Raw genomic sequence first — 22,085 nt, forward strand, 5'->3', positions numbered from 1 at the left:
TAATTCTTTAACACGTATTACATGTGTAAAACTGGCTACTTTGGTATTGGATGCAGCTAAAATGACAGCGTTGTGTCTTTCTTTGTTCTTTATCTTCTTTCAGGCTAACACAAGCGTCACACAACATTATCCAGACAAGATGCACACGCATGCATTTCAGAGTTAAAACTATCCAGATAAAGTGAAAACAAAGTGGATCAGTGTGTGTGTTTAACCTGATGCAGAGGGCTGGCTGACGGTGGGAGGCAGGATGGATGGATGGACAGATGGATGAGGGTTATTTTGTTAATCATTAATAAACTGGATTAGCTCAGTCTTCTGTAAATATGATGAATGCATCTAAGGCTTCATTAGCTCTGCTCTCCCTCAGCCCAGCTTTGTCAGTCTGACGTGGTTCTGTCTGCCTGATCAGCAGCAAAAACTGACCTTTTGTTCCACTTTTCCTGCAGCTTTCCAAAATGCTGGACCTGATAGCGGTGATCTTCTTTATCTCTACCTGGACTCGTCTGAAGGAGGACTTAAAAAGCAGCGTTTGAGATTCATTTGAGCCGGTTCAAACTCGCTGAGGATCTTATCTTTTTCCAGCAGACTTCACTTTCATTTTGGTCTTTTTTTTAATATACATGTTTGCTTAACCTTTGAATATTTGACCTTTTTTCGGTTATCATGCCGATGAAACGCAGCAGCGAGAGTTCAGCCAGAGATGACGTGTTTCTTATTCAATCTTTTTCCAAAACTTTGTGCAGCTCGACAGAGAAAACGCACTCAGATTTTAACGGACAAACGCAGTTTCATCAGGAGGACGACTCTGGGATTAAATCAGGTAAACCAGCCAACACAAGTCTCTCAATCTGGTTTCATTAATTCTCAGACTCTTTTATTTCCTACTACTAAGATTCCTTCTTTTATTCCCACCTCGTCCTCTGTTTTACCTGAAATTATACATGTAAACCTGTTGTTTGAGCTCAGGTGAAAGCAGTGACACAAGTCAACCACAAGGTGGTGCTACAACGTCACTGAACAGTTGCATTTATTGGTCTGACAGTCATGTATATAAAGGAGATAATGTAGTAAATCACTGCAATATTTCAAACAAATACAAGGTTTTAATCAAATAAAGCGGTTTCCCTTGATTTTCATTCCATTAAGCTTGTGTTTACATGTTGCCTTAGTTCGATCCGAGCTGCATTATGTGGCCTTTGTCGTGTTTTTTCTGTGAAATGAGCAAATTTATGGAGCTCACATCTCCATCTACCGAACTTTTTAGAGTACAAATGATGAGAAATAAAACAGGAAGGAAGATTAATAAGTGTCTACTTAGTGTTAGTAAGAAGAATATAATGAAATGCAGCTTTAAACTCACATACCGGACACACAGGTAGCTGTTAAAAACAGATCATTTGTGCACAGAACAAATATAACCTTTAATTCAACTTCTCAACAAGCAAACTTCACTTTAGAGCCTTCGAGAATCACACATGCTTTATTTACAGTTTTTTTAATATGCAGGTACACATTTCTTGAAATTATTCCTCAATTTCCCAAAACTCTAGAGACCCAGTCCTGAGACTTCCATCTCCCAGGTTAAAACCAAACTGCTTTTGCTCAAAAGCATGCGAGTTTTGTCCTCAAACGTAACACAAAAGCACCCAAAAGCAAACCCAACATCATTGTAGTCGTGCACACAGTCGAGATTAGTTCAAAACAAACCTTTAAAAACCTGCACTGAGTAATTTTGCTCATGGTTCTGCCTCATAAAAACTCAATAAAAGACAAAAAAGGTTTAATGCTGCCATTTTTTCCCCATCATGTACTATAGTAGAACTTCAAAACAAGCAAAATGTTAACTATAAATGAAGTAAAGCTCATAAATTTTGGAGATTTGCAATGAGACACAAGAAGCATTGAAAAATATTCAGTTCTAAAATCCTAAAAGGGTACTTTTAGGCCATTAAATAGAATAAAATGATGAATATGTTAATTTATTCCAATGATGAGCCACATCATAGATAAAACAGATAGAAAACACACAGAAAGTAAAATGTTTAAGTATAAATGAAAGACTAGGCAAAAGTAGGCCACAATAAAAGTAAAAGACATATCAAGAAGTAAAAGCAGCCAAAATTAAAGGATTAATAGATGAATAAAACTGAGCTGAGCGACGCACACCTGCAGTTATTTTGTGTCATTTAAATGAAATGTTTCTGCAGCATGTTCACATTTGGCTTCTTCTCTGTATGATGAGCTGTAGCCTGCATTTGTGGATGTGCAGAGGGCATCAAAAGCCCAGAAATCTCTCTGAGGTGCTGCTTTTTTTACCCAGACGTCGCCGTTAACCTAATTCGCTGCAACGTGTTCCTCCAGCCGTGTCTTTGTAACCTTTTTAGCATCATCGTTTTTTTGAGACGTGCTGAATTTCGGATGAGCTTCTATTTTTTATGAAACAGTCAAACGTCTCACTTTCATCATGTTCTGCTGTGAGTCAAACATTTGTTTCTGCTTTCTGTCTATATTTACATGTTCCACGTCGTCCCTGTTGGCTGTGTGGCCCTTTCTCTCGGTATGGCCTCACTAAGTGTTTTATCTGTCCTCTTGCATTACTCTGTTGCTGTCCTTTAATATTGGCCTTGATGGGTCACATGGCTGCATTATGCAACAGCTTCCAGCTGTGTTTGCTGGACCTGATGAGTGGAGTTGCTGCTGCAGACCAGAAAAACACACCAGCCTTGTTTTTTAAGGTTTTAGTTCCATCTTATTTTACTCCGAGCTCATTTTAACATAGTTTCACATTCACTATAACCTCTGTAATTATTCTATTACTTCACTTATTACATCTTTATAGTTTTCTTCTGATCTAGACTCCTCACTTGTGACTTTCTATTGTTCATCCTTGGTTTAGTGGCCCGTTGAACGTTGCCAAATACCAATAAAAACCTTTCAAAGCTGTTTTCAGACACGTCTTAAAGCTGTTGTGACGAAGTCCGATAATTGCTTTTATAGCTTTAACAATTAAAGAATGTTATTAGAGGTGTTCACTTTCTTCCTGTGCTTTACTTTGAGGGAAAGTTCAATCATTAGAAAAATGAACTATTTGTGAATAAGAAGCAATTAAAACATTCCCGTTGAGCACAATAAGGCTTTGAAAAGCTTAAAACGGCAGATTTCTGAACATAATGGTCCATTACCCACAAAGCTGTTCCCTCTGTGTACACACCAGTGTCCGATCTAAGTTAAGAGATACATAAAGGTACAAATAATCCTCTCAAGGTCAGAAAAAGAAAGCCAAACTGAGCCAATTCGAAAAGTATTGTAGCTCTGAAGGGTTTCAAAGAAACATTGACACTGAAATGAATTAAATTAGTGAAAATGCAGCATTGTATGACTCATATTAGCACTTTAAAATGACAAAGATCCTACATGTTTCCATTTTCTCATCACAAACAAATCCTTAAATGCAAATTTGAGCCTTTTGTCATGTGGAAGCCTGGTTTGGTGTAAACTGTGATAAAGTACGTCGCTGATCAACTCTGCGCTGTGCTCGTCTCCATCAGAAGCAGAGGACAGCAACGAGACGCCGTCGTCTGAGGACGATCACGATCTGGTGGACTTACACTCGGACCTGACCATCAAACAGAGCGTCGCTTCCTCCAGGAAGACCATCAGCCAGATCATCAAGGACAAGAAGAAACAGACCCAGCTCACTCTGCAGTGGTAGGAGCACCGGCAGCAGTGGATAGACTGTCAGAAAGTGACTTTTTCAGTCTTGCTGTGTTGTTATATTTATTTTGCTTTCACTGAGTTCTGTCGGCACTCGGATTCTTTAGCTGGATTTGAACAAGAGTTCCTGGGGAGAAATTCCACCTCACAACATGCCCTGGTTGACAGAAAGGTGGTACTTCAACTCTCAGGGCAGAACTTATAGCTTTTTGGCTCCCCTTACAGTTGTGGTATGTAACTATTCTCCATCTGAGCCCCTGCGCATGCACAGCCATGCACATTAACTGGTTCAAGAGGCCAGAAAGACGCCATCAGAAGCACCAGTAAAGCAAAACAATGTGGTGCAGGGCCGGAAACTAATGTTATAAACTGCTTTAGGTCAGTTTCAGGCCCAGGAAGGTGCATCAAAACGTCAAAAGGAGTCAGAATCACACAGTTTTAAGGTTTGCAAACTTCTCAAGTGTTGCCTTAAGCTCCAATCCAAACAATAAAACATACATCTGACTTTCTCACAGCATTTATACAGCTGAAGTGTATTCCATATATACTGAAGTTTTAACTGTCAGGGAGGAGCGACACGCTCCAGCAGGCAGGATTTACCCAACTCCTCCACACTGTCGTAATACCAAAGAACCATGGTTGAAATAACCTTTTAGGGTTGAAAGAAGCCTTGAGCCTGTAAGTTCTGAGCGCTTTTAGTCCAAATGTGCGTTTATCCAACAGAGCCATGCTGTTTTAGTACGTGCAAAATGGGACTTTGCACCGTGTTGCTTCATAAACTTGAACTTATATGAAAATGTTCTCATACGGATGCAGCATCTGTCGCTCCAAAGCCTGTAAATGTGGCTCAGTCTTCACGGTGCTTTCACTGGCTCTGCATTTTGGTTTAATTTCTGTTTAAGAAGTACTGAAACTGAGGTTCATTTGAGGTTGTAATTAGACCTGACAGGGGCCAGGTTGTAAGTAAAACCTCATGAATGTTGTGGTGAACCACATGTAAAACCCCCTCGATCATTTATCTGCTGCTTTAACTCCATGTTCCAGTAATTATCTAATTAGAAAAAACATCTAAAGAGCATTTAACACAGAAACCCTTGAGCTGGGGCAAATCCGCTCATATGAAGTGGTTCCACTTTTGAAAACGAGTGAATTTGCTGTAATTTTGGTTAATCTAAAACAGCAGATATAGAGTTTTTGACCTGTGTGTGACGTTCTTCTCAAGGTTGGAGATTTTTAAGGAAACAACCAACTGATACAATAAACTGAAGCCTAACAGGAAGCTCTATATTTGTCAGTGTCGTACATCTTAACCACATTAAACCCTATAAACCACATTTACTGATGATTATTTGCCAGAATATTAACAATTACTGTCTTCAGTGGATATTCAACGTACTGTTTTAATAGTTTAGTGATTTTGTGTCTCTCCAGGCTGGAGGAGAACTACATCGTGTGTGAAGGAGTGTGTTTGCCCAGGTGTATACTCTACGCTCACTACCTGGACTTCTGCAGGAAAGAGAAGCTCGAACCGGCCTGTGCTGCCACTTTTGGGAAGGTGTGTTTATCCCTTCTGTAAATCAGACATGTGGACTTTGAGATACTTATAAAGCTACAAAGAAAGGGATGAAGAGGATGGAGCTCATAATGATCTAACCTAAACCTCCTGTCCTCATCAGACAATCCGACAGAAGTTTCCTCTTCTAACTACAAGACGACTGGGAACCAGAGGACACTCAAAGTAAACACTTTACAACAGCTTGCTTTTTTTACAACCGGTCGATCCATTTCTGACTTTATCGTGTTGACATTTCAGATATCATTACTATGGAATTGGCATCAAGGAGAGCAGCGCTTACTATCACTCTGTGTATTCGGGGAAAGGTTTGACCAGGTAACTTTTAAACTGCTGCTCTTTCTGTTGCCTTGAAACAGTTCTCCTTTGATTCTTAATGCCAAGAGTTGCATTATCTCACGATTTCATAATATCTCAAGCCTGGGTTGAGTTCTTTTGTCTTTTTTTAACAGCTGGTTTCATCTTTAAGATATTTTTGTTTTTAATCTAAAATTTGGTTTTGTTTTGCTCACAGATTTTCAGGAAGCAAGCTCAAGAATGAGGTAATTATCACAGGAACAAAAGCAAGAAACTCATTTTCTCTCTAACTTGACAGAACTTGTAATCGTGGATGTAAACGTCAGCTACAAATGACATAATTTAAAGTTGTCAAGTTAAATTTACAATGAAATGTAGACCGAACAACCCCTCTATGAGCATTAACTCATGTCATGTGACAGGCAAGCTATACCTCATTAAACACTTATTTAGCAACTTTTCTTAGGTTCTACAAGGGCCCAAAGCTCTTGAAATTAAGGATACAAAACCTAAGATGAACAACAGAGCATGAAATATTAAATTATTAATTATTTACTCCAAAATGCAGAACTAGTTGGAGGAAAAACTAACATTCTACAGAGAGTAGCGGCATGATAAAATGCTAAATTTAACTGCCAGCACAGACAACAACCACTGGCAGAGTTTCTAAACTTGTACTGAGGCTGTTTTCTTATTTTTAGTGAACAAAGCAGGTTTTACGCCCTCAAGACAAGGCTTTACTGTTAACTCAACCAAAAAAATCACATTATTTTATGATTTACGGAGTGATATCGAGACTAGCCAAAGTATAAAGTTCCTGACACTGTTGTGTTCTGCAGGGTGGCTTCACCAGGAAATACTCTCTGAGCTCTAAAACTGGAACGTTGCTCCCGGACTTTCCCAACGCTCAGCATCTTCTGCTCCAGGGAAATATCTCCAGAGAAAAGGTCCCTGATCAATCTGTCACTTTTATTTATCTTGGGTCACAGAAAACACATGGATTACCCCTGAAGATATCCCATTACAACTCACTGATCTGGCTGGTTTGATTGTTGACGTATCTCACTCTTTTCTTTCCACAGGTGGACACTCTGATCATGATGTATAAAACACACTGCCAGTGCATCCTGGATAATGCCATTAATGTAAACTTCGAGGAGGTGATCATTCATGTTGCATGAGATCTTATTTAAACTGTGAAAGTTTCCATTTGTACTCAGATTAATAGAATAATTAAAATATTTCCCTTTCAGATCCAGAATTTTCTGCTCCACTTCTGGCAGGGAATGCCCGACCACCTGCTGCCGCTGCTTGAAAACCACGTTATAGTCGACATCTTCTGTGTCTGTGACTCCATTCTCTACAAGGTTGCCCTGAAATACTTATCTTTATGTTTTTATTTACATGCATTTTTATTAGATGCTAAAGTATGGAGGCCTCAAAGGGACTAAAAGGTACATGAAACAAGAATAAACAGATATGTAAAGTACAAATAAAATACCAACCAAGAACGCAGATCAGCGGGTAAAACAAGTTATAAAACCTTAGAAAAGACCAGAAACCCAAAGGCCAGGAAACATGGATCAAGACATAATCACGTCTGTTTTGTGAGGAATTTAAAATCCCTGCTTCTGTTTTTTAGGATGGTTTCCAAACCAGATCTATTACGAAACTACGGAAGCCAAGAGCGTCCACTTTTAACATCTTTATCTCGAGATCACAGGTTAATTATGTTGGTCAGCCAAGAGTTTGCATGTTCTTCCCGTGTAGCAGAGGGTGTCCTCTCAAAAACATGCACGTGCACGAGGTTAAATGGTGTTTTTGAACTGACCTTAGGAGTGAGTGCGCATGGTTGTTTGTCTGTGTGATGGACCGACGACCCATCCGGGGCGTACCGGCCTTTCAGCCAATGGCAGCAGGGATCGGATTAACCCTTGAACTTCCTGATCTACCATTTAGTGGAGCACATTTTTCACTGACTATACTCTGTTTTATCAAAGATTAGTCGAGGTGAAACCACCTAAACCATCCCTAAAACTTGGTTTAGGTATCCATACAGTGATTCTGACTATTACTGCTGATGTCTGAGGTTGATTGAACTCTCACACACTGATCTTCAGTTGAGTGACAGAAAGGATACAAGCAGCTGAAATGAGTTTCCTTTAAAGGGTTCAGCCTTAGAAATAAGGAGAGGAGCTCTGAGTTCCTTCACATCGAAAGGAGTCAGCTTAGGTGGTGCTGGCATCTTATCAGGATGCCTCCTTTGGAGGTTGAGGACACATCCAACTGGAAGGAGATCCCGGGGCACACCCAGAACTCCCTGAAGGTATTATATGCGCCTTCTGACCCGGGGACGCCTCTGGATCTCCCAGCAGGAGCTGGGAAGAGGAATGCCAACCCAGGCTCGGATAAGAGCTGGAAAATGGATGGATGGATGGTCAGTTTATCTGTTGCTTTACTGAGTTAAACTCTGACTCTTTGAGGATTTTCTCTGTCTCTGCTGAGCAAGAGAAGTTTGGGCAGGAAAATAAAAGCCGAAATGTAACAAATCAAAGACAAAAACCTAAAAATGAAGCTGATAAATCAAGGTAAATCCGTGGATTAGCTTTGTGAATTACCACCGTGTTGCTCTGTTGTAATGTGTCGCTCATCTTCTCAGGTGTTGACAGACGTTTTGATTCCTGCCACGATGCAGGAGATGCCTGAAAGGTTTGTTGCTCCAGCCGCACGTCGTTTTTTCACGATGCACAAATCAAACTTTCTTACTTTTTAAACAGTCCAACCTAAATCCTAAATGTTGGATAAAAAAGATTAAATCAGCCAGTCTTGTTTTTTTTTTATCAGCCTGTTGGCAGATATCAGAAACTTTGCCAAACACTGGGAGCACTGGTTGGCCTCTTCTCTGGAGAATCTCCCAGAATGCCTTGCAGCTAAGAAGCTCCCCATCGCACGGCGCTTCGTTTCCTCCCTGAAGAGACAGACCTCCTTCTTACACCTGGCACAGGTACAGCAACACAACACATAGCAATGTACTCTGAAGTGTCAAAGTAAGAGTGATTGATATCACGTCTCTGTGACCTCAGATCGCACGTCCGGCGCTCTTTGACCAGGCGGTAGTGACCAGCATGGTTCTGGATATCGACAGCGTGGATCTGAGCAGCATCAGCTCGCAGCCTCTGCTCAGCATTACGTTCACTGGAGACCAGGACTCAGACATCTACTCTGAGTGTACGACGACTGTAATCTTATGTTTGCCTTCATAGATAATTATGATGTTTGAGCTCTATGAAGAGGTCTATAGCATTGATTTTTTTTATGGTGGGAAGTGAAGCTACAGCACTCAACAAAGTTATTCCATCTACCTCTTAATTCTTTAGGTATTACCAGGAAATAGGTGCAGATATTTATTAAAACACACAAACACAAATTCTAAGCAGCTTTAAAGTGAATATCTGGTCTGAGCTCCTTTATCCTCCAACTCAGCCTGAACCCTCTGAGACAAGCTTTCTGTCATTTCTTTAAGTAGTCTTCAGGAATAGTTCTCCAGGCTTCTTGAAGGACATCCCAAAGCTCTTCTTTGGATGTGGGCTGCCTTTTGTTCCGTTCTCTGTCAGATGATCCCACACTGCTTCAATAATGTTGAGGTCTGGGCTCTGGGGAGGATTCATCCCTCCATAAGACCTGTTGCCACTGATTTTCAGTCCACTTCTTGTGTCATTTGGCATAGCTCAGCCTTTTCTCCCTGTTTCCCTTCCTTAAGAACGGCTTCTTGACAGCCACCCTTCCATGGAGACCATTTCTGATGAGGCTTGGGCCAACAGTAGATGGATCAGCTGAAGGTCCAGATGCATCTCTCAGGTCCTGTCAGGTCTTTGCTGGATTTTTTCCTCTTTCTTAAGGACATCACTTTCAGATCCTGTTCATCTGCTGTAGATAGTTTTTTAGGCCTGACACTTCTTCTTTTGTCCTCCACTTGTCCAGTTTCCTCAAATGTTTTAAGGACACACTGCACACCATGCTGAGATATGCCAAGTTTTCAGCTAATAGCTCTTTGGGAATCACCTTGTTGCTGCAGAAATTCTATTTTCTGTCTGTCAAACTGTGTTTTCTGCTATTTTTCATAGATGCAACTAAAGAAATGGGAACAAATGATGTGTCTTTGTGACAGGCTGCTGGTAACAAAGTGCCTAAAAATACTATTTCAAACTTGTTCTTTACTAAGTTGTCTGTTATGTGTCGACACAACGCTGGTTCAGTCCCTGATTTAGGAGCCTTTTTTTCTGCTAGAATGATTCATAGGTCAGAGTTAAGTGGCTTAACAAATGAAAAACCACATTCCTCTGAAAATGATTGAAAAAGCAGAAAATGTCCAAAGAAAAACTTTGAAAGACCTTCAGAAAGCCTGGAGAATTGTTGCTCAAGGCCACTTTAAGAGATTACAAGAAAATCTGGCTGCTTGGAAGGAAAATATAAAGAAATGAGGGCTGCATCAGGACTTTTGCATCACCCAAATATCTGAAGTATTACAGCTACAACCTATTTTGCAAAGGGATGCTTCAAATTTAAGTTAAAGAAACTTTTAAAAGTCTACTGCTAAAAAAAGTAAAAAGTTGATCAGATAATACTTATTCTCCTACTTAATAACTAACCCATTCGGTATATGTGGAGCATCGGGGCCACATGTGGTTTCATTTGAGTCAAACAGGCCTGCAGAGATGCTCCAGATGTCAAACTGAACATATTTAAATGTATTAATTAATACATAACCTGTGTTATTTTTATTTATAACATAGATTTAAGTGTGTCAGTTTCAGTCAGACAATATTTAATCAAATAATGACTAATTTGTATTTTGAAATATGGAATTTGAATAAGAAATTCAGGACTTTTTTAATACAAAACAGATTGTTTTAATATTAGTGAATAAATGGGGAAGTTTTACCTCCCATAATGGATGCTTCTTCTGTACTAAATTATCTTTTATTTATTCTAAAAGGTCTGTTTTGAGGTAAAAGGTGACTTTTGGAATGTATTTATGTGAAATCCAGCTTTTAATGATCACATTATCCCTTCTTAGATTGTGTTTTTTTGCCTTATTGACCGCTGAAATATGCATAATTCCACATTTTTCTTCTCACTCATCGTCTTTCTGTGTCTCTATAAAGGTTTCCACAACTAGAAAGGAAATGTATCACAGAAGTTTAGCTTTCAGCGAAGAAAAATTAGCATTTTTTAAAAAAGATTAGGCAGAAAAATGTCTAAAAATGTGTAGAATTGACACAGAACATTTAAAACTGGTCTCTTCCTGTGAAATGTTTTGCTTTTTTCCAGATGATTCCATCACTGTCTTTCAGGAGCTGAAGGAGCTGCTGAGGAAAAATGCCACCGTGGAATCGTTCATCGAGTGGTTGGACTCTGTGGTTGAGCATAAAGTCATCAAGGTAACGAATGTTCACCTGTGTGTCCTCATATTTGTGCACACATGCTTCACTATCCGCCTCTGCCCTTGTGTCTCGATCAGCCGGGTAAGCAGAGCGGTCGGTCCGTGAGGAAGCGAGCTCAGGATTTCCTCCTCAGGTGGAGCTTCTTTGGTGCCAGAGTGATGCACAACCTCACACTCAACAATGCCTCAAGCTTTGGTAAGATCAGCTCAGATGTTATTATATGATCAGTGTTGCACATGTCACCAGTATCTGACGTAGGATTGAGAAAATAGGAATTTTGCAGGTATTCTTAAGTTTGTGAAGTCCTGAAAAACAACGTTTAGGGTTCATCTCAAACCAATGAAATCAGAGGAGCTGTGATTGGCGGTTCCCGATCAGACCACTGGAGCTGACCAATCAGAACAGAGTAGGCTCTTATTATTTGTTTCAATAGGAAATGCTTTAATGCAGTTTTTCTCAGCAAAGCAGCCCTTTATTAGCCATTTCATGTTGATTCTCGGACAGGGATCCTTCAAAAATCTCATATAAAACGATTATACGTTGAATTGTGTCTAAAAGTTTCTAAAATTATGTTGCAAATTATGTTAAAGCATCTAATTGCAGAAATGAACATATTTTACTCACAGCTGCACATATTCACACCAGGAAGTTGCACAGTACAGTTCAGTTGCTTAGTTAAAGGATACATTCGTGGTGTTTTTTAATCCATATTTAACCTGTTGGCCCAGTCTCATGTGACAATGTGAATTTTTTTTCATCAACATGAAGAAAGTTCAAATTAATTAAGTCTTTGATGTCGTTTAAGCTGTCTGATAAAGTCTGAAAATATTTTTTTATTAAGAATATCATCCACGAAGCGATGGAAGGACATTTTTTACAATGAGAACAGCACCGGACCCAGAATGGAGCCCTGTGGAACTCCACATGTTAGCTGAGAAACTCCTGTTCATCAAATATGACTTGAACCAATGTAGAAAACCACCTTTAATGTCTATAAATAATTCAAGATATGAAAGAAGATTTTATGATCCAGTGTCAAAGGTTGCAGACGGGTCAAAACACACCAGAACAGCAGAGTTCATCGAATAAACAGTAAAAAGAACAGATCGGAAAGTCTTAAAATAGCAGTTTGGTATTTTTTTACGTAAACATTTCGTGTCAAAGATATCAGGGGGAATTCTGGGAAATGTGATCTAAATAGTTCAAACAACACAGATAATCATAATAAAAACATGAGAGTTTAGAAAAGATGGGTAACCTTTTACACACTCGCACACATCCTCTTTTTATTATATTTGTGTGGACTCTCAATTGCCGTAATGTTTTCCCAGATCCTTTTATCCTAACTCCAAACATTACAGCTGAACGCCCAACCCTGAGGGTATGTTCTGGCACAGCACTTCACGGGTCCAGCAATTTGGCCCCCACAAAGCTTTTAGAATCCATAAATATAGTCAAACAAGCCCATCTCCCACAGAAACACAGGTCTGACACAAACCAGCTTGAAGCAGATTGCTACAATAGCATCATAAATTGTAATGGCCAGACTTGCCTTGATTACACAGGGTCTTATCTGTGGTTCGTGTGCTCTCTGTTCAAACACATGCACACATAGCCTGTGTGCATGAATAAACACTGACCATTTGGTGGGTCTCTGAAGTCCCACTGAAGCTCAAACACAAACCTGTGGCCCTGCAGGTCAAACAAAGAGCAGCTTGGTCCTAAAGGTCAAACAGAAAATGATCATGCGAGAGCTCGTCTGGACCCAGTGTCACATTTTAGCGCTTCATCATGTGGTTTTTAAAACTTTTACATGGATATGAAGTTTCTCATGAGCACCTTGTCGTCTGTGTTCAAAGGGTCCTTCCATCTGATCAGGATGCTGTTAGATGAGTACATCCTGCTGGCTCTGGAGACTCAGTTCAACAATGACAAGGACCAGGACCTGCAGAACCTGCTGGACAAATACATGAAAAATGCAGGTATCAGTCATAACGATACACGGAAACATCTGCTCTCACACATGTTTGACACATTTAGCTTGAATTGTTACTGATAAACATTGAAGGAGGCTCATAGTGATTGTTTTGAGGAATGTGCAAACACCAAATAAAGAGCATTTTCTTACAGTCATGTGAAAAACAAAGTATACACTGTTTTAATTCTAGTGTTTTATATATCGGGAACTCATAAAATTTAAAGCTGGTCCTTAACATGTCTTAATATTCAGTAAATTCGACCTCAGAATAACAACAACACATGATATATTACAGTGTCATTTTTTATTAGGCAAAAAACAAGACAAAATGCAGAAGCAGTGAGTGAAAAACTAACTACTTCCATATGAATTAACAGAGTAAGTAGCAGCCAGAAGCTGCTGATCAATGCTCTGATTAACTGATCATCAGTAAGTGTGAGCAGCTCTATAAAAGCAGCAGTTTGCTGCTCTGCAGCATCCAGGTGTGTGTTAACATGATGCCAAGGAGGAAAGACATCAGCATTGATCTTAGAGAAGCAACTGTTGCTGCCCATCAGTCTGGGAAGGGTTATAAGGCCATTTCCAAACTATCTGGAGTCTACAGAGAGAAAGATTATTCACAAGTGGAAAACATTCAGGACAGCTGTCAATCTTCCCAGGAGTGGACGTCCCAGCAAGTTCACCCCAAGGTGAAAAAGCCCAGAGCTACATCTCAGACTCTACAGGCCTCAGTTAGCATGTTAAAGGTTAAAGGTCATGACAGCACAATTAGAAAAAGACTGAACAAGGATGGCTTGTTTGGAAGGGCTGCAGGAGAAAGCCTCTTCTCTCTAAAAAGAACATGGCAGCACAGCTTAGGTTTGCAAAGCTGCATCTGAACAAAGCACAAGACTTCTGGAACAATGTCCTTTGGACAGACCAGAGCAAAGTGGAGATGTTTGGTCATAATGCACAGCAGCACGTTTGGAGGAAACCAAACACAGCAGATCAGCACAAACACCTCATACCAGCTGTCAAGCACGGTGGTGGAGGGCTGATGATCTGGGCTGGTTCTGCAGCCACAGGACCTGGGCACCTTGCAGTCATTGAGTCCACCATGAACTCCTCTGGATACCAAAGTATTCTAGAGTCAAATGTGAGGCCATCTGTCCCACAGCTAAAGCTGGGCTGAAACTGGCTCATCAGCAGGACAAAGATCCCAAGTGATCAGAGTTTGTGTCCACCTGATTTTAGAACCCACAGGAGTCGTTATTATTTCCTGATGTTCAAAAGTCACGTCACACAAACATGTCAAACTCATGCCAAAGAAGTCCAACAATAACAATAAATGAACATCATGAACTATTTAAGAAACTTTAATGGGGTGTTACCAGATGTTGTGTTTCTATCACATCACCTTCAGATGCCAGTAAAGCAGCATTCATGGCCTCGCCCAGTTCCTGCTTCCTAGCCAATCGCAACAAATCCTCTGCTCCTGCTGACCAGTCGGTGAAGAATGAGTCTTTTGGAGAGCACGCCTACATGTCTCTGTCCACCAATCAGCAGCAGAGCCTGGACGCGAAGCCTGTTCTCTACCAGGGAAGCGACTCTTCTGGGTTCACAGTTTCAGGTAAAAGAAAAACCTCTTCCGAATGCCAAATCACACCGTAAACTCACAGACAGAAGAAAGAGGAGGATTCTAACTCCTATGACAGCCCTTAAAAGCTATTTTGGATGTGAGACACTGCAATTAACCAAAAAAATTCAGAGATAACAAGCTATAAATACAGAACTGACTAACTTTGGTGAAACTGCTGTCTCCCTGATCTCATTACAGACAAATGGCAGCAGATTATGAAATTGTAACGATGTTTAAACCAAAGATTAGTTTTAAATCCTGTGTGCTTCCATGTTGTTTGCCTGCACATGTTCCCTCGTATCATATATGAACCAAATAATACATTTTATTTCAAGGCGCCTTTCACAACACTCAAGCACACCTCGTGACAAAATCACAAAGACAAATAAGAAACAATTTAAAGGAAAGTAAAAACAATGTGAGGTAGAAAGTAAGTGGAGTTTGCTATTTTAAACTGATGAGTCTTGAATTTGGACTTGAAAATGGAAAGAGAGTTCAGTTCTGGTAATAAGGAGTACCACAGAGCAGCTGAATGTTATTCATGTAGGACTGGAATGAGAGTATACTGTTGAGGACTCATGACCAGCTTTGGGTCGTGTTGATTTGGTACCAGTTAGAGGAAATTCAAATTTCTCGCTGTTTGGTTAAAGGAAATTTGAGTAAAACCAGGATTTTAATTAATTTAGGCAGTCGGTGAGGGAGGGAAGTGGATTTGGGTATGAAAATGTATTATATTTACTGGAAATATTCACTTTATTTTGCCAGAAAAAAAAAAAACAGAAAATAGGTGCAGTGATATCTTGAAACAAAGTAAATGCAGAATATAAGGCAAAAACAGAGTTTGTTCAGTTCTCAGCAGCTTTAAAGTGAACATCTGGTCTGAGCTCCTTTATTCTCCAACTCAGCCTGAACCCTCTGAGACGAGCTTTCTGTCATTTCTTTAAGGAGTCTTCAGGAATAGTTCTCCAGGCTTCTTGAAGGACATCCCAAAGCTCTTCTTTGGATGTGGGCTGCCTTTTGTTCCGTTCTCTGTCAGATGATCCCACACTGCTTCAATAATGTTGAGGTCCGGGCTCTGGGGAGGATTCATCCCTCCATAAGACCTGTTGCCACTGAACGTCTGGCTCCTTGGAAGCAAAACGAAAAGAAATGAGTACGCTGTGGTGCAGCGTTTAGATGTTCAGATACTCATTTAGATGTTTAGCCTGTAAAAATGTCTCCCAGGTGTTTCAAAACAATCCAAATAAAAAGGGTAAAGTAGGAAGCCGTGGTTGACTTGACATGGAATGACCCGTCTATGCCTGAGCCACCATACCTCCAAACAGAAAAGAGGCTCAACTTCAGCACATCGTAAACACCTTTTATAAGAAAAACACAGACTGGAGGACATGTTACATACAAGTCCTCATGTCTGAAGAACCAAATAGTCCAGACAAAGAAACTAAATCCTGATGTACTTCCTGTTTTCATGTGTTCATCGTAGCCTCCCTGTTTCTCCTCTTCTTCCACACTCAGGTGGTCAGATGGACTTCTCTCAGGTCAGCGGTCCCCTCATGACGCCTCCAATCTCTCCCGCTACATTAGTGCACCGAGGCTCCGTCATCAACCAGGGGCCCATGGCGGGGAGGCCCTTGACGTCCTCTTCCTCTTCTACCTCCACCTGCTCCTCCTCCTTGTCCTCCTGCCTGTCCTCTCTTGGCGTAATGACTCAGCCCAGCCCCTGCCCATCATACCCAGAGACCCTGTACCACTGCTTACCTCAGACCAGCTCCAGTTATTTTCCACCAGCCAGCGGCTCCTCAGCTCCGAACTACCAGACTGCCCTCAGGTCAGCTTCAGATAGTCATTAGTAACAATATCATTGTTTCATAAGGCTAAAACACAGCTTTGTTTCAGGTCTCAGACCCAGAATCAGTGTCTGACTCCGCTTCAGTCTCAAGAGTCACCTCTGAACTGCCACCTCCCTCGGTACCCCCCCCATCAACGACCAGCTCCTGACCAAAGACTCGTTCTACAATCCTCATCCTGCGTCGGCCCACCACTCGTCCGGCAGCACCGACTGCTACACTCCCGGGTCAGATCCTGTTCAGACTGAACAACAGCTGGACCCACAGACAGCTGCTCAGATTCTGGACCCCGCAGAGGGATTTGGCTTTGTGGGGGCTGGGCTGAACCTCACTGGTGGTGGGTGTCAGGGACAGGGCTACTCTGTGACGGGACACAACGGTAAGGATTCTCAGACTTCAGTGTTAGCCTCATTCATCACCTGATCTCAAATAACTTCATTTTTAACTCTGAAGCAGCCAAATATGCCTTAAAAATACACATCTCAGCTGTGGTTGTGTGACAAATTAGCTTAGAATTATAACATTTTTAAGCCATATTGCAATTTTAAGCTTTAAGTGTTCATCTTAAATTTAACCAGCCTGATATAGAATTTAGTTTCACCAAAAAAGCTATAAAAAAGGTGGAGCTAAGGGATCACCACCCACTTAAGATGGGCCGCCCCTCAGGCCACCGCACCCAACAACAGGAGATACATTACTATAGCCTACTTTATAGATCAAGCAGTCACATTTAATTCATAAATGAACTGAGGAACTCAAATAATACTGTTAGACTGATAAAAGTATGGCAGCATCTATCAATTCATCCGATTTTTATACCCGTTTAATCCAATTCAGAGTCTCAGGGGTCGGGAGCCTGTCCCAGCTAACACTGGGCCAACCCTGGACGAGTCGCCAGTCCATCGCAGGGCCACACAACATGATTTATGGGACCATAAACGTGAATACAGTAAAATGAAAGATCATTTGAATTTACAGGCTACGTTAGATATCAAATAAACAGATAACCCTAAAAAGCAAAACGCTGAATAAACAAAGTAAATAGAATTCAATTGAAGACCAGAAAACAGGCTAAAATTTATGGACAAACAGACAATTAACCAAAATTGAACTGATCTGTGCATTTCAGCAGTTAATTTATTGACTTTAAATGTAAAGTTTTATGAACAATCAGAAAAATCAACATTTAAAACAGTGGACATTGTGTTCTTCTACATGGCAGTAATGCTTGTGTATGTAAATGACCTAAAGTGAGAGTAATGATCTTGAGCCTGAGCACCATGACTGAGATTCAGGAGCTTCATTATTAAACCCAGAGACAGGTGGACTGATGACAGGTGAACACTGATTATCCCATTAAAACACCACCTGTGAAGGGGTCGGCTCCATCATGGTAAAAGCAGGAAAAATGGGCAGCTGAGGGACCAAAGCAGCTCTGATAAGGATCACATTGTGATGGCTAAACAGCTGCGTTGGATCGCTCTCAGCTTGAGGCTGTTAGTGCCCGGGAAGATAAGGCTGTGACATCGACTTGGGTGGTCAAATCTTACTGATGCACGTGGGGAGTGATGACCGGTCTGTGTGGGCGAGCACTGTGGAAAAAAATGCTGAAAATCTTGGCTAATTATTTGTTCTTTGGCAAAATGTTGTGGGATGTAGCACCATTGTCATACATAGACCCCCCCCCCCCCCCCCCCCCCCCCCCCCCCTCAAAGCCCTGCACATGTGCAGCCTTTAAAATGAATTTGTCGACATGTAGAGACCGTTTGTGGCTCAACTTTATGAACTGCAGTAGCTCAGCTCCCAGGTGCTCTGAGGTAGTTTCAGGCCCGGTGATGAGCATTACAAAAGTCAGTGAACTTAGCTTTAAGGTTCACAAACTTAGGCTAAAGCACCATCACGACACAATTTTAAACAAGTGTTTTTCAATGTTATGAATGATTGGATTAGAAAAAATATTTCTGCTTAAAAAAATCATGTTTGTATTGACTTTTTATGGTGAAATTTATATATTTTTGTGTATCTATCAATACTTATCGAGCCTTAAACGATGGGGTTCGGGTTAGAATTACCGTAAATTTCGGACTATAAGCCGTTACTTTAGGCTTTGAACACCGTGGCTTATAAAACGATGCGGCTAATATACGTTTTTTTTTCTTTTTTTTCATGGCCAGAAACATTTAGCCTCGTAACATTAGACCAATAAAATTAAGGAATAGTTCACAGAGAGTGCTCCAATGAAATAGTGATAAATCAAACACTAAATTATTGTAAATCATTTGTACTCACCCTCAACATAGAGAACAAATTAAGAAATGCATATGATGCAGTGAGTGATGAAGTTCAATTAGGACAGTAAAGAAGATGAATTTGATGGTTTTAGTGCACAGGAGGGAGAGGAAGAAGGCATCAATAACTTTTTCTGGTAGGCTACTGTCTTTTTTTTTGTTACCAGCCGTGTTACCGTCACTGTTCGGGAAAAAAGCATTTATGCCACGTATTTGTGCGTTACCGATAGGTATTTAAGTTAAAAACCATCGCTGTTACAGGCACTGTTCAGGGAAAAAAAGCATTTACGCCATGTATTTGAGTTACTGATAAGTATTTAAGTTAAAAGCATAAGTGTTACAGAAACTTTTCGGGGAAAAAAGCATTTACAACATGTATTTCTGCGTTAACATAGGTATTTAAGTTAAAACCATTGCTGTTACAGGCACTGTTCAGGGAAAAAAAGCATTTTCAGCATGTATTTGTGCGTTACCGATAGGTATTTAAGTTAAAACCATCGGTTACAGGCACTGAAAAAAAGCATTTGCAGCATGTATTTGTTCATGTTACCATAAGTATTTCATTAAAAGTTTAAAAATCCTCACGTATAACATCTTTCTCTGTAAATATCTCATATTACAATAATCCGGTGCGACCTATACAAGTACAAAATGGATTTTCTTTATGCAGCTTATATTCAGGTGCTCTATAGTCCAGAATTTACGGTACTTATGAGTTGTGTTGTGGTGTTTTACCTCCAGCTTTTGCACCCCATCAGATTTCCTCCCTGGTTATCCAGACTGAGACGTTATCCAGTCCGGTGCCAGCTCGCATTAAATTTTCATGTTGGAAACTCGTTCTAATGAAAACACACTTAGCTCCAAACTTTCCTCCCGCAGCAGGATACTATGGCAATGGAAGTTACTTGGACAGCCAGCGCATGACATCACTGGTTGACCAGCACGTGTCCGTCATCAGCAGCGTCGGCAGTCTGCGCCACTTCCCTTCGACGTTCTCTGAAGTCCACGATCCGCTGAATATCCTGGACGACCCAGGAAGGAAACCCACAGGAGGCTTTTTCAGCGAGGTGGAAACTGGAGCAGGTCAGCTGGACCAACCTGGAACACTTGAATAGTTTTCTTCTTTCAGTTTTAGTTCAATTCAACTTGAAATTACTAAGATTATTATTTATTTGGCTAACTGAAAACAGAGGTGGTAAACTGTCGATAAGTAATTGCACTATATTTGTCTATCTATGACTGCAGTGATCTTTAATGCAAGCGAACACGTGTTTTTATGACTAAGTTTAGGTCCAGATTTACTAAGCTGGGCCAACTAGCATGTGGCTGAAAATCATAAAAAGGGCTTTTGGGTGATCAAAACTAACATTACGCTGCTCTACAAACACGGGGGTCTAACAGGAACAGCAGAAAACAAAATACAGTCACAAACAGACGAATTGATCATCTGGAAAAACAAGACATATAAGCAAAAACCTGATTATGTTACAAAGTAAAATTCACTTTACAACATTTCACCAATGTGAAAAAGTCAGGAGAGGGTGTTAACGAAATATTTGGAAAGGCTGATTGGACAAAACAATCATCCAGTCGGTGAATAAGAGCTGTAACAGCCATCTTTAGCTGACAGTACAGGACATAGAAAGCTCCAAACTTTCACAATAGTTTGTAAATCTTTTGAGAATCTCACAAAAGTCCAGCTGCTGAGCGAGGCCAGATAAGCAGACGTGTAGAAGACATATACCAGGCTGGGGCAGCTGCTGCTCAGATACTAGAGCGCTCATTTGCTGGATGAGAGGTTGGTGGTTCTATCCCTGGCTTCCCCAGCTGACATGCCAAAGTGTCCTTGAGCAAAACACTGTCTTGATTCATGTTTTTTTTGTACTTTTCCATGTTCTGGCTTTCCCTTCAGGTTACTTCTTACCCCGTTGTTAGTTCACTTCCGGTTTTATTTTGTAGTATTTTCCCACATACTTCCTGCTTCCCACCTTGTTTCCTTTGCTCTTATCTCATCTGCTGTTTGTTTTTATAATTTACTTCCTCAGTATATTTACCCCTGGTTTTCAGTTGTTGCTTGTCGGATCGTTCTGTAGCCGGCAGATGGTCAGATGGAGCTTTATTAACAGAAAACTGAAAAAAGGGTCCACGAGGAAAGACCTCAGGGGCAGGAAACAAAGCACGAAATGTGTATAATGATCCAGCAAGCAACAACTGAAAATTACAAATAAACAGCAGGTGAGACGTTAAGTGAGTAATTAATTAAGTAACCTGATGACCAAAAGGAAACCCAAAACATAGGAATGTACTAGATGTATGAATCGTGACAAATATCGCATTGCCTGTGATGTGAGAATGTGTTGGATGAGATGTTCAGTTTGTTTAGAGGTTGTTGTTTATGTTGTTATGTTTATGCATTTATCAGACGCTTTTATCCAAAGCGACTTACAGGTAGGCAGATAGGGTAAGGGGCTCTTGCCTAAGGACCCCTACTGGAGGTAGTAGAACCTTTCATGCAGGGGATTTGAACCCAGGTCACCTACATGAAAGGTAGCAATCTAACCACTACACTATCCAGTCCTATCCTAGGTTGTGTGGATCGTTCATGCATGGAAACAGTCACAAAATACCATTTAACACTAACATAAAGCTCTCGAGACCATAAACGGTACTTAAGATTAATTTTGTCTGAGCACTGAGTGGTTTTCATCTAATATATCCTCTTCCTCTTCAGATCATTCCCTCCCCTCGTCCGGATCTGCTCCCTGCATGTTCGGACTTCCCTCGCCGTTCACGTCACAGGATGTTCTGTTGGCTCAGCAGCGTGGGACGGCGTCCTCAGAGGTACAGGACCTGGTGTCCTCACTGCCCCCCATCAACACGGTGTTTATGGGTACAGGAGGAGTTCAGTGATGGATCAGGTTACAGCGACGCGACGCGGCGCATGCGATTGTGCAGGATGTTTTCTGTAAAAAATTGACTGGTTTGTCAGCTTAACTCAAACCCAGGAGTTCAACCCACTCAGGTTCAGGTACAGTCAAAACCTTCACCAAGCCAGCAGGACAGTCTTATGAATCTTTATTTTTGAAAGACACTTTTTACATGGACATATACATAATATAACTGTTTTATGATGAGTTTAATTACTACTGTTATATAAAATGGGGAAAAAAATACCATCACAAAATTGTGGACTATTCCTTTAAAGCATGAAATATGAGTACAGTAGGAGTTATAAGTATTTTCCTTTATTAATTCAGTAATTTATCCAGCTTGGAAATAATGGAAAACTTTAGCTCCTTTGCCTTTTAGCTCAGTTCCATCAC

At 40.7% G+C, this 22,085-nt stretch overlaps 1 protein-coding gene across 1 annotated transcript; it reads left to right on the forward strand.

Annotated features, from left to right (window-relative positions):
• The first annotated feature begins 666 nt into the window (after positions 1-666).
• On the forward strand, positions 667-21,672 carry rfx6 (regulatory factor X, 6). Its single transcript, XM_072362533.1, is given in 21 exon segments — positions 667-823; positions 3,552-3,711; positions 5,149-5,272; positions 5,394-5,455; positions 5,531-5,608; positions 5,805-5,832; positions 6,427-6,534; positions 6,670-6,747; positions 6,841-6,954; positions 8,247-8,296; positions 8,432-8,591; positions 8,671-8,815; positions 10,919-11,028; positions 11,109-11,226; positions 12,891-13,013; positions 14,412-14,618; positions 16,143-16,455; positions 16,524-16,599; positions 16,601-16,853; positions 19,645-19,845; positions 21,494-21,672. Coding segments are annotated over 21 exon segments (2,844 nt in total).
• The last annotated feature ends 413 nt before the right edge of the window (positions 21,673-22,085 follow it).

The sequence above is a fragment of the Leuresthes tenuis genome, unplaced genomic scaffold (assembly GCF_036924035.1).
Source record: "Leuresthes tenuis unplaced genomic scaffold, fLeuTen1.0.hap1 SCAF_13, whole genome shotgun sequence".
In the NCBI taxonomy this organism is placed as follows: domain Eukaryota; kingdom Metazoa; phylum Chordata; class Actinopteri; order Atheriniformes; family Atherinopsidae; genus Leuresthes; species Leuresthes tenuis.